Source organism: Pan paniscus, chromosome 3 (genome assembly GCF_029289425.2).
Source record: "Pan paniscus chromosome 3, NHGRI_mPanPan1-v2.0_pri, whole genome shotgun sequence".
NCBI lineage: Eukaryota > Metazoa > Chordata > Mammalia > Primates > Hominidae > Pan > Pan paniscus.
Genome location: NC_073252.2, coordinates 37509724 through 37522805, shown reverse-complemented (window position 1 = coordinate 37522805; position 13082 = coordinate 37509724). Strand labels below are relative to the sequence as shown.

General features: G+C 39.6%; 1 protein-coding gene across 3 annotated transcripts in view; it reads right to left on the bottom strand.

The window, feature by feature from the left end:
* The window catches only part of NWD2 (NACHT and WD repeat domain containing 2), a 204088-nt gene that overhangs the window by 115761 nt on the left and 75245 nt on the right, over window positions 1-13082 (bottom strand). For all 3 annotated transcript variants that reach the window (XM_003832152.5, XM_034958433.2, XM_034958434.2), the window contains exon 2: window positions 6375-6463. In XM_003832152.5, coding sequence (XP_003832200.3) covers window positions 6375-6463 — 89 coding nt within the window. The remainder of the gene's footprint in view (window positions 1-6374; window positions 6464-13082) is intronic.

The window sequence follows — 13082 nt, the reverse complement described above, 5'->3', positions numbered from 1 at the left end:
GGCAGCAAGTTGTCCTCAGCCCTGGCAGGTTCAGAGACGCCCTTCATGAGCCAAGGCCTGGAGTTGGAAACCTCAGAAATCTACCTGATCTTCTATTCTACTGTGGCTGAGCTGATCCCTAAGCTACATGACAAAGTCCTTCCCACTCTTCCCTCCCTTTTCCACGAGCAGAGGAATCTTTTCCCATGGCCACCACTACCCCAAGCTCACAGCAAGTACTGCCTGGCTACTGCCAACATTCACTTGAGGTCCAAGGGCTCCTCGGTCAGCTTGTAGTGAATGCTGCCAGGTCTGAGATTCTCCCTTCAGGGCAATGGGCTCCCTGCTATCCAAGGGCAGGTCCAGAAATACCATCTGAGAACCAAGGCCTGGAACTGGGAACCCCAAGAGCCCGCTTGGTGCTCTACCCTACTGTAGCCGAGCTGGTACCTAAACCGCCAGATAAATTTCCCTTTATTCTTCCCTCTCCTTTTCTAAAGCAGGAATCTCTCCCTATAGCCACCACAGCTGGGAATGTGCTGGGTCATGCCCATAACCAGCACTTCTCTGAATGTCACCCAAGGCCCATGGCGAGTAATGCCTGGGTATTATTGCTGATTATTCAGAGCCCAGGATTGGTCCTTGGTGCCTTACTGAACTCATCTGGGGAGATCATGGCTCTTTAGTTAGCAAGTGATGAGTCCTGCTAGGACTGGGTCCTTTTTTTTTTTTTTTTTTTTTCAAGGCAGCAGGTTACCTTCTGGCCTAAGATATGTATAAAAATGTCATCTGGGAGCTAGGGCCTGGAATGGGGAACTCAGGACTCTGCCCAGTGCATTATCCTACTGTGGCTGAGCTGGTGTCCAAGTTGCCAAAGTCCTCTCTACTCTGTCCTTTCCATCACTCAAGTGGAAGGAAGGAGTGTCTCTCCCAGAGCCGCGAGCTGCACTGCCTGGGGTTGGGGGAGGGGTAGTGCAAACACTCCCTTGGCCATCCCAGCTGGTATCTTGCTAGTTCACATGCACCCCAAGTCCACTGGTGCCAAGCCCAGCCCAGCACCAGGACTTGCCTAGGAGTTGGAATCCCTGTGGCCTAGACTGCCTTTCAAGTTCATTCAGAACTCAAGAACACTTTAGCCCATGGTGGCACGGCTTGCTGAAACTCAGTTTCTGATCACTGGAAGGGGTGATTCCCTTCTGACTAGGCCTGGTCTAAATGGGCCTCAGTGGGCACTGGCTGATTTCTGCCCAATGTTGCTTTCTGCTGTGACAGGGGCAGTAAATTCTAATGCAAACTCCCACAATCACTGTACTCTCCCTTCACCAAGCACACAGATTCTTTCTCTGCACCATGTGGCTGCTGCTGGGAGTTGGGGGAGGGACGGCACTGGAAATTCAAGACTGTCTTTCCTACCCTCTTCAGTGCCTTTTCCAGTGATATGAAGTTAAAACCAGGTACTGGGATCACTCACCTGATTTTTGGTTCTTATGCTATTTTGTGTGGATAATTGTTTAGTTTGGTGTTCCTTCAGGAGGACAATCAGTGGAAGCTTCTATTTGGTCATCTTGCTCTATGTCCCTTCATTGACACAATATGACATTTACACAGGATGATTCTGGTGGTATTGTATAGAAATACTCAAGTAGGGTGATGGCGTAAGGCAGTTCTGCTGAACACACTTACTAAAACCCCACTAAATGCCAAACTCTGTTCCAGGCCTGGGGACTTAAAAACAAACAAGAACCAGTCTCTTCCTCAAGGACTTGCAATCTACTAGGGGTAAGCAGGAAAATAAATCAATTAGGATGTTTTTGTTCATCCCATTTTTGAAGCAGTGAGGGTTAGACCAGGACCTCGGCAATGGGGATGGAGAAGAGTTCCAAAAGCAAGAGTGGATGGTATCTCTGAGTATAATCAGAAGCTCTTTATTTATTTTATCTGTTTTGCACCACCTGCTTTCTCCCCAGTCTGTCTTTACTTTTTTCCAATTGATTCTCCTTGTTCTTATTTTCTATCCCCTTCTCTGTAGCTGGAGGCCCTTAGTAAATACCTGCAAATCAAATAACATATTATTTAAATACCATGTCTTTTCTTGATGCCCTGGGTGTTCTTTGCTAAGTGGGCTTGATGTTCTTTCCACTGAACTGTTTCCATCTCTGAGTAATCAACCTATATATGTACCCATCACGTATAGAATTAATTGAAGTTTACATAATCGGAGTCTAGTGTATTTTCATCAAATATCTTAGTTTAAATGAAAAACAAATAAGGAAAACACTACAAAATAGCCTGCCAAACAGGCACATAGATAAAAGGTATATGGACCTGCTTAAAATGCATATTAATTTAATTGATATTCTATTAATTTCTATTCTATTCATATTCTATTAATTTAATTGAATAAAGACTGAACTAAATGGATTACTATGTGCAGCTATTTGACTGGCCATTGGGATAAGTTGAATAAGACAATTCCAGGCCTGAGAACATTTGGCACTTATAGGCAGGTGATGAAAAGTTTACTTAACCAGATGACGTTTCATTATCTACACTGCTTACTTTAGTTCTTCCTGTTTGCACTATTTTCCTGCTTTGACCATTCCTTTGCATTGTATTCTACTCATAGAACCTGAGAAAACCTCTTAATGGTAAGTCATATCACCTCACTCTTTCCCTTCCAACTCAATAAAATTCTAAGTCCTTAATCTTGGCCCATGAGGTCTCATATAATCTTACTTTGATGGAATCTGTAATTATTTCCTTCACTCACACTTGGCTTCTTTACTGTTCTAATTTTTTTTTTTGAGACAGGGTCTCACTCTGTTGTCCAGACTGGAGTGTAGTAGTGTGATTGTTCCTAGAATATTCTAAACACACTTCTACCTCAGACCCTTTTCCTTGTTCCCTATGCCTGGATTCCTCCCCACAACTCCAGACATCCGCATGACTTGCTCCATCACTTTCTGCAGATCTCTGCTCAAATATTGCCTTATCACCGAGTCTTTCTCTGACTACCTGGCATGCCCTAACCCTACTTTCTGTGATTTTTAAAACCGAAGCATTTATTCAATAAAATGCATTTATTATCCCTGGAATCTACATTGTCTGCCTCTCCTAACAATGTTAGAAGCTCCTCAGAAGAGGGTCTGGTTGGTTTGCTCCTTTATTCCCAGCACTTAGAATGTTGGTTGCCATGTGGTCAGCACTCAAAAAATACTTCTTGAATGAACTGGATGGATTATTGGGAGTTATGCATTGAATTTCAGAGAAGCAAAGAGGAGGGTACATGGCCTATCTTGGGAGGTGTGGGAGGGATCAGAGAAGGCTTTCTTTTGCAAGTTATATCTGGGCTGGGTCTTCATTCATTCATTTTTTTTTTCATGTAACCATTCATTCAACAAATTCTCATAGCATTTTCCAATGTGCCAGGGACTATAGGACAAGGAATGCAGCTGTCTTGAAATTCCGTAAAAACAGACAAGCCTCTGCTTTTATGGAACTTATAATCTAGTGGGAGAAAGACAATAAGCAGGCCAATACATAAACAAACAAGAAAAAATATCTGATACTGGCACACACTATGCAAAGAACTAAAACAGTATGATGCAAAAGAGAGGTGGTTACTTTAGGATGGGTCACAAGAACAGCATCTCTAGAGGAGAAGAGGCATTCTGGTTTCTGGAATTTTCAGCCATAAAGACACATGCACATGTATGTTTGTTGCAGCACTATTCACAATAGCAAAGACTTGGAACCAACCCAAATGCCCATCAATGACAGACTGGATAAAGAAAACATGGCACATCTACACCATGGAATACTATGCAGCCATAAAAAAGATGGAGTTCATGTCCTCTGCAGGGACATGAATGAAGCTGGAAACCATCATTCTCAGCAAACTAACACAGGAACAGAAAACCAAACACCGTATGTTCTCACTCATAAGTGGGCGTTGAACAATGAGAACACATGGACACAGGGAGGGGAACATCACACACTGGGGCCTGCTGGGGGTGGGGGACTAGGGGAGTGATAGCATTAGGAGAAATAGCTAATGTAGATGATGGGTTGATGGGTGCAGCAAAACCACCATGGTACATGTATACCTATGTAACAAACCTGCATATTCTGCACACGTATACCAGAACTTAAGGTGTAATAATAATAATAAAAAGAAAAGCATCTCTAGGGGTGACATTTCAGTGGAGACCCGAGGGACAATAAGAAAGCAGCTGTGTGAAGATAAAGGCAGTGAGTATTCTGCAAGACAGAACAGCCAGAGTAAAATTCTCAAGTATGAATGGGCTTAAGGTGTTCAGGGATCCAAAAGAGGCCCACAGGACTGTGGGCCATTGAGCAAGGGGGCACAACATGAGGTTAGATAGGAAGAGTCTTAAGAATGAGTAGAATCCAGGAGGTGAAGCAGGGGAAGAACCAGACTGAAAAGCATTGTAGTTGAAGAGAATGGCATGAGCAAAGGCAAGCAAGCATGAAGTAGATTGGTATGTTTGAGTAAGTCTAGGAAACCATATGTTCTGGGTTCAGTGCACAACCAAAGATGGAGTCGGGGATACTGTGGGGGTAAACTGGCTGTTCATGAAGCTTCTGGCATCATACTTTTTGTTGAGTTGAGAGAAGAGAACTGCCTCTCTAAAAAATATATCCTTAGGGAGTGATATAATTAACCTACTATAAAAGACTACACTTAAAAGGTATATTCTTAGAAGATTCAGATATTATGGATGTGAACTCCTGCTAAGCCTAGAGCTTGGAAGCAAATGTAACCTTGCATATTTAATTTTATTCTAAACACAACCTCAGACATGTAAGCTGTTGCCATTCCTATTTTAGACACTGAACTGAAGGATAGGCAGGTTCAGTCACTCCCAGTACCCGTAGAGAACTGGGGGTCAATTTTACATCTTCCCTGCCCACTGCGGTGTACTCTGTGGTCCAACATCTCCTCAGCTGATTCAGTGCACCTGCCTAGAATAATCCTGTCAATTTATTCTATGGGCCTCACCTAGTACAGTTTTCCTTTGCCTGTATCTATCTTCTGTGCCTACCTCTAGTTCAGAAAGTATACTTTTTTTCTCTTTCTCCCTCAGCTAATCCTAGTCAATACCATGGTTTATAGAAGCTGTTCTATAGCTCACTGACTTCCTCTGTTGACAAAAATGATGCAAAAACAAACTTAAAGATGGGATTATATGCTTGGACACATTTCTTCCTCTATGGTAACTGAGTCCCCAAGGAGTGTCTAAGTCTTTGGGATTCTTGACAGATTGGAAATTATATAACAATTGGGACCCTATTATCAGTAAAACCAGATTCCTCAGAGAAGGTAGTGCTGAATTCATGACAAGGAATTTAATTTAGGTTCACAATTTGTCAAGTAAATGGTGACTTATGAGTGACGATTCAATGTGTGTGTCATCATGGCCTGGTGGCAACAGACATTATGCATTGAGATTGAAGCCATTTCGAGACTGTTACTTTATACAACATATTAGAAGGCATCAGGAGTATATCAAGATAAAATATTTATCTGGGAGGAAACAAAGGGTGAAATGTTCTTCCACTAACAATGGTGCATTTTGCACTTCTGCACCACAAACCTCTATTACATATTCATCACTTGACAATGTAAATGTGTAGTTTAGATAGCACTGGAGAGTTAGGATTTCCATCGTCAATGAGGCTAAAAAATTCTGACTAAATAATATTATCTGTTGCAGGAGCCATTTATTTTTTTCAACATTTGGATGCCCAAGATACATCCAATGTTTTCAAGCACTTTACCGTTAGATGGCACATTCAGTGGTGCATTAAAATGCAAGGATGTTCATGAACTTTAGCAATGATGTGTGCCATCGCTGTCTCTTGAAAGGCTGATATAATGTTTTGGGGGGAGTAAATGATGTAGCTCTGAAATGAATAGGAAAAACGATGTTCTACAATGTGAATAAAAAGTTAAAGGCAAGATAGAAGGCAAGGCCAGGCCTGGCTGATGAAAGGAAATAAGTTTGAAAAAAGTTGGTCCTCATTTTTAAGTGCAAAATATTTCTAGAAACCATAGCTTAAACTCAGGTGCTCAGCAACCTTCATCTCTTTGGTAATAGTGGAGACTGTCAAAAAAGCAAATAAATATGGTTCAAAGAAAAAGATGAGCCCATACCAGGAAGGGTCCAAGAAGCACAGCATAAAAGAACTAAACATAAAAAATGATGAAATACTTTATTTCCATTTGTCAGTGTTTCTTTTTACCCATGCTTGAAGAAATAAAATTTTTCAGGGCCTAAAACTTGTCTTTTACAACACTCAAGTTGTGACAAGAAACAAACACTAGTTATTTAACTGGACATAACTGTGAATGAAATTAACACTAGAATTACCTGAAATTCCAATCCATAGTTTTCTCTGCAGAATTCTCTCAGTTTAGGATATACATTTTCTCTTAGTGCCTGTCTTTCTGCTCCCGTATCTGTAGTAGAAAGACAAACACACAGGAAGTAAGTATGTCCACATATATGTTTCTGGCAAAAAAATGAAAACCTAAAAATAAATACTAACAGTAATACAATCAAGTTGAGGTGCTGGATTGTGAAATAACAGGATATTTGGCTGTTGGTGTAGACCTGCCCCCTAATTCCACAGAGATCCATCCATCAGGCACTCATGAGCAGCCCACAGGATGGACCACTTCTTGGTTCTGTGTATGCTGGCAGGACTGAGAATTTGCAGTTGATTCTTGATGCCCACATAGACCTTCACACTAAGCTCTTAAATAGTTATGACCACAATGTCTTTCGAAGAGGCAGAAGGACACTGGGTTATCAGGGTTTTAGCTCCACAAAATACAAGTTTTAGAACACACATACATATACACACGTTGATAAATTTAATTATTGATTTCCAAAAACATCCCAGACTACACCATTGCTACCTAAAGTATTCAGATATATTGTGACATTTTACAAAATTTGGCACAGTATGGAAACAAGCATGAAAACCTATCATAGCAGATCCACCCACTGTAGATTCAATTGGCCAGTGGTTTAATAAAGTAATGCCTCCCCACCCCAGGCTTAGGGACATTATATCAGAGATAGAAACTATTTTACATATGTCATACCATGTAAACCTTCTGAAATAAAAAATATTTTATTATCTCTTGTCATTAAGAAAATACAAGAAGAAACACAGAACCTGAAGCTCGAAGAATCACAAAACATGTATGCATTTAATGTCGAATGTTTTGCACAGAAAGGGATTCCAAAGTCACCTGTGCTGAACAATTCTGCATCGATGATGGCACTGTAAGATTCTAAGAGCAAACAGGCTGTTCCTTGCCCAGCTACCTTCAGTGAAACATGAATATAGTTTTCAAAAATTAGGTTAATGTGTAATCTTATGAAAAGTACCATTTGCTAAAAGTACCTCTATCCCAGCCATAACTATGAAACATCTGCATACCACATTTATAACAAAGATAACCGTTTAAAAGAATTTCCTTATTATTCTCAAACACATCTGTCCATGAAAATTTAACCATATGCTGTGTTGACCTACTCTATTTTCCTACTGTTCTCAAGCCTATTTTGAGAAGCAAATAACCAATCATGAAAGCCTGAAATGCAGCTGCAACCTGGCAGAGTGACAGGAACCAGTGTTTACACAGAAATCAAAGATTCAGAGAAATACAAGGTCTTCTGGATTGTCTGTGATCTAAACAAATAGGGTATTTTCCAGCCTTAGATTCAATATAGTTCTAAGTCCAAAGAGAAAAAGCGGGACACCCATCGGAGGAGCTGTACATGAAAGCGGGGCCCATGCGGTGTTATGGCACTGATGGAGGCAGTTATATTAAGCTTTCACATAATTTCTATAATCTTGAGATCAGAACACCCATCCTCCCTTGCTCCATTTTAAGAGCTGAAAATGCTAACTTCACAATAAAGCCGATAATATTCAATAAATCTCTCTAAAAGCCCTTAGATTTTCAAAACCCAAATAACAAAAAAGCCACTTTAAAAAGAAACAAATACTGGCAGATATAGAAGATAAAAATATATTCAAAAGGGTTAAGAAATTCTGAAAAAAATGGTATCTAAATCGTACATAAAATAATTATGTAATGATACAAGAAACATAAATTTATTGTTTCTTAAAAACATGTTAACTCATTTCTAGGTGCTGAGACTTGAATGCACCTAGGATAAGGTGCATAAGACTTGAATGCACTTATCCTCCTAGGAAGGAGGATAAGAGAAATTTAGTACCTAATTTTTTAAAATTTCAACTCTTATTTTAGACACAGGGGGTACATGTGCAGGTTTGTTACCTGGGTATACTGCATCCAGGTAGTGAGCATAGTACTTGATGGTTTTTAAACTCACACCCCTCTCCCTTCCTCTCGCCACTAGCTGTCCACAGTGTCTATTGTTCTCATGTTTATGTCCATGTGTGCTCAGTGTTTAGCTCCCATTTTCAAGTGAGAACATGCAGTATTTGGTTTTCTGTTCCTGCATTAATTAGTTTAGGACTATGGCCTCTAGCTGCATCCATGTTGCTGCAAAGGACATTGCATTTTTTTTTTTTTTGGCTGTGTAGTATTCCATGGTGTATATGTGCCACATTTTCATTATTTGATTCACCACTGATGGGCACCTAGGTTGATTCCATGTCTTTGCTATTGTGAACAGTGCAGCAATGAGCATACAAGTGCATGTGTCTTTTTGGTATAATGATCTATTTCTCTTTGGGTATACATCTAGTAATGGGATTGCTGGGTCGAATGGTAGCTCTATTTCAAGTTCTTTGAGAAATCTCTGAACTTTTCCACAGTGGCTGAGCTAATTTACAATTCCACCAACAGTGTATAAGCATTCCCTACTCTCTGCAGCCTTGCCAGCGCCTGCTGTTTTTGGACTTTTTAGTAGTAGCCATTCTGACTGGTATGAGAATGTATCTCATTGTGGTTTTGGTTTGCTTTTCTCTGATGATCAGTGATGATGAGTATTTTTTCATGTGTCTTGGCCACTTGCATGTCTTCTTTTAAGAAGTATCTGCTCATGTCTTTGTCTGTTTGTAATGGGGTTATTTGGTTTTTGCTTGATTTAAGTTTCTTATAGATTCTGGATATTAAATCCTTGTAGGATGCATAGTTTGTGAATATTTTCTTCCATTCTGTAGGTTGTCTGTTTACTCTGTTAATAGATTCTTTTGCTATAGCACCTAATTTCTAACATTTAATGACTGCTTCCTGCAGGCCAGTAGTGTGCTAAATACTTCTATTTGCATTTCCTTAGTCACTGCTGACCACAACCCTATGAAATAGGTAACATTATTACCATGTTTTTTAGGCAAAGAAACCAAAGGGCAGAGGGGTTAGAAAACTCGCTCAAGAGCATACAGCCACTAAATTAGAAAACCCAGAATTGAATCCAGAAACTCATACACCATAGTTTGCTCTAACCAAGGAAATACACAACTGTGAAAAGAATCAACCTTTGCAATGACCGATGGAATAAATGCATGAAATGACTAAGCTTTAGGACTTTACCTAAAGCTTATGAAATAAAAAAAATTGAATTATCTGTGATGGATTCTTTTCTTTCTATAATACACCCTCCAAGAGCCAACACATCAATAAGTTCTCTCATTCTACCACTAAACAAATCCTGAGTTAATCTACTTCTGTCCCTTCTGCTACCAGATGCAAGCCATACTCACCTCTCATCCAGATTCCATCTCCCTGTTTTCATACTTGCCCCTTGGTTCATTCTCCATGGAGCAACCAGACTGATTTTTCCAAAATGTAAATCAGATCACATCACTACTTTGTTTAAAACCCCTACCAGCTCTTCACGGACCTTTAAATGAAATGTACACTCCTTACGATGAGTGTTCTCTCTCTCCCCAAGCTCATCTCTTACCACTTTCCTGTTTATGTCCCTCCAGAAGCACTGGCTTTCACTTGATTCTTAGATTATATTCCCACTTGCAGACCTTTGCTTTAGCTATGAAGTCATCCTGGAATGCTTAGTCCTGTGATCATCTCATGGCACTTCTTGTTATTCAACTGGCAGCTTTAATGCCACCTCCTCAGAGAGGCCTTCTCTGAGCACTCCATCTACAGAAGTCACTGAATCACCTTCTACTACCTTAATTCCTTGAGGATTACTCATCATTGTTTATTTGTTTATTGTGTGCCTCCCTCACTAAAATTTAAGCTCAAAGGGAGTTGAAAGCTTCTTTTGTCTCACTCACGGCTGCATCTCTAATGATTGGAGTCTTGCTCAATTAATAAATGAGTGAATGAAAAAAGCCACACATGCGCCAGTGACAAAAATGAACTGACAGGCATGGTTTCCCTGCAATTGCCTCCAGAAACAGAAAGGCCTCCTCTATTGTAATTCATCATTCGATGGGTTTAATAAAAGCAAGATTCTGAAATCTTGGGAAACGGTGGTATTTAGATAGTTGGTGTCATGAGGTAAATGAATGAACTGAAATATTTCTTCTCTGGTTTCTGTGTTTGTGGCAGAATATGAACTCAGTTATTTTGAGCCTTTCTAAATATGTGAAGGAAGCATATACACATATCCAATGGGTTTTCTGTGCTCTTATTTATATTAAAAATTGACTTAGATTTTCCCGTATTTGTATTAATATATGATTGGCTCTGAAAATGAAAAAGTAATTAAGATAGGAATGGATTAATTATGATGAGTGACAGATAAGCTGGCTTAATTAAATAAAAAACTTGATTCATACCAACAGCAAATCTGGATGGTTCACAATTTAAAAAATTAGAATGTCATGGACAGGAAATATTAGTTCACAGAATCTCACACTTAAAAAGGGCCCTCTTTAAACCGTGTAAATCAAAGATGAGGTATGTCTTAATTTATGTTTTATACATAGTCATCGCAACTATTTGTATCTGCCCAGTTCCTTAATGCTTTGAAAAGGTGCATTAACACTTTGGCAGCACTAACTATTAGGTATTTAAGGAGCTGCTTTCTGAATGATTCCTTTGTGATTTCAGAGTTAATGAAGGTCTCTGTACAGTGTCTGAGTCACCTACAGGAAGTACATTAGTTGGGGGAGAATTAATAATCAATACCATTATCCTTATAATATCTTGATTTCACTTCAGCAAGGGTTTAGATTAATTCCAATTTTTTTATTGAAGATAAAAGAGTGCTGAAAGGATCGTGCTAGATTGGAGCTTCATACAGCTCTATCTTCAACAAACTAAAGGCATGGACTTTAGTCATTTTTTTCTTTCTCTTTTTTTTTGAGACACAGTTTCACTGTTTCCCAGGCTGAAAGTGCAGTGGCATGATCTCGGCTCACTGCAACCTCTACCTCCCAGGTTCAAGCAATTTTCATGCCTCAGCCTCCCTAGTAGCTGGGATTACAGGTGTGTGCCACCACACCTGGTTAACTTTTATATTATTAGTAGAGATGGGGTTTCACCATGTTGGCCAGCTGGTCTTGAACTGCTGACCTCATGTGATCCGCCCACCTTGGCCTCCCAAAATGCTGGGATTACATGCGTAAGCCAGTGCACCCAACCTAAACTCATTTTTCCCATGTTCTTTGCAGCTCAGAAAATCTGCTTAGAATCCACTATAGATCCTCTGCTAAAATTGTCCTGTTAGCATGGTTTCCAAGGTCTCTGTACATTTGCTTTTGCCTGGATTCTTTCTCTTTTCCTAGCCTCTTAGTTAATGATTCATATGGACAGCCTGTTCGACTTCTGGGGTTGTGTTTAGGCTAATTTCTTGTTTGGCAGCTCCCCAAGAGGCTGTCTCCTCTCTATGGCCCTCAGATAATTCCTCTGTACTCATCTAGCCTCCCACACTCTTCCTTATATCAATGTGAGCAAATCTTGTCAATTTTATGTCATAAACACTTTTTAAATTTGGCCACTATTTTCACTCACCTTCTCTCAACCCAAGAAGCAAAAAGTCTATTTGCTTGACCTGTTATCTGTCCCCGTCTCACAGAGCTGCCAGCAATAAATGCCAAGACAAAATGAAAACAAAAACTAATTTGATTATTAAAGACCTTGCTGGCATCTGGTGGTCCAGAGGATAAAGGCTAGAATGCTTAGCAAGTGTAAATATATCTTCTAGCTAAGTTCTATCTTCTACTGCTGATCACTATGTATCCTCTAAAATCTGAGTTTTCAGCCATTACTTGCTCCTGAACTTTGCCCTCACACAAACTGCTTTCCATGCTCAGAAGGTCCTATCAGATGAAAGATCTCTACAAGAAGAACTATAGAACACTGCTGAAGGAAATCACAGATGACACAAACAAATGGAAAAAACATCCCATGCTCATGGATTACAAGACACAATATCATTAAAATGACCATGCTGCCTAAAGCAATCTACAGATTCAATGCTATTCCTATCAAACTACCAATGTCATTTGTCACAGAACTATAAAAAACTATTCTAAAATTCATACAGAATCAGAAAAGGGACTGAATGGCCAAAGCAATCCTAAGCAAAAAACAACAAATTTGGAGGGATCACATTACCTGACTTCAAACTATACTATAAGGCTACAGTAACCCAAACAGCATGGTACTGATACAAAAACAGGCACATAGACCAACGTAACATAATAGAGAATGCAGAAATAAAGCTGCACAACTACAGCTATCTGATCTTCAACAAAGTTGACAAAAATAAGCAATGTGGGAAAGGACCCCCTATTCAATAAATGGTACCGGGATAGCTATCTAGCCATATGCAGAAGAATGAAACTGTACTCCTATCTTTCACTATATATAAAAATTGACTCATGATAGATTAAAGATTTAAATGTAAGATCGTTACCTGTAAGAACCCCAAAAGAAAACCTAAGAAAAACCATTCTGAACATTTGCATTGGGCAAGAATTTATTTAAGTCCTCAAAAGCAACTGCAACAAAAACAAAAATTGACAAGTGGGACCAATTAAATAAAAAAGCTTCTGCACAACAAAAGAAACTACCAGCAGTAATAAAGAGACAACCTGCAGAATGGGAGAAAATATTCACAAACTATGCATCTGACAAATGTCTAATATCCAGAATC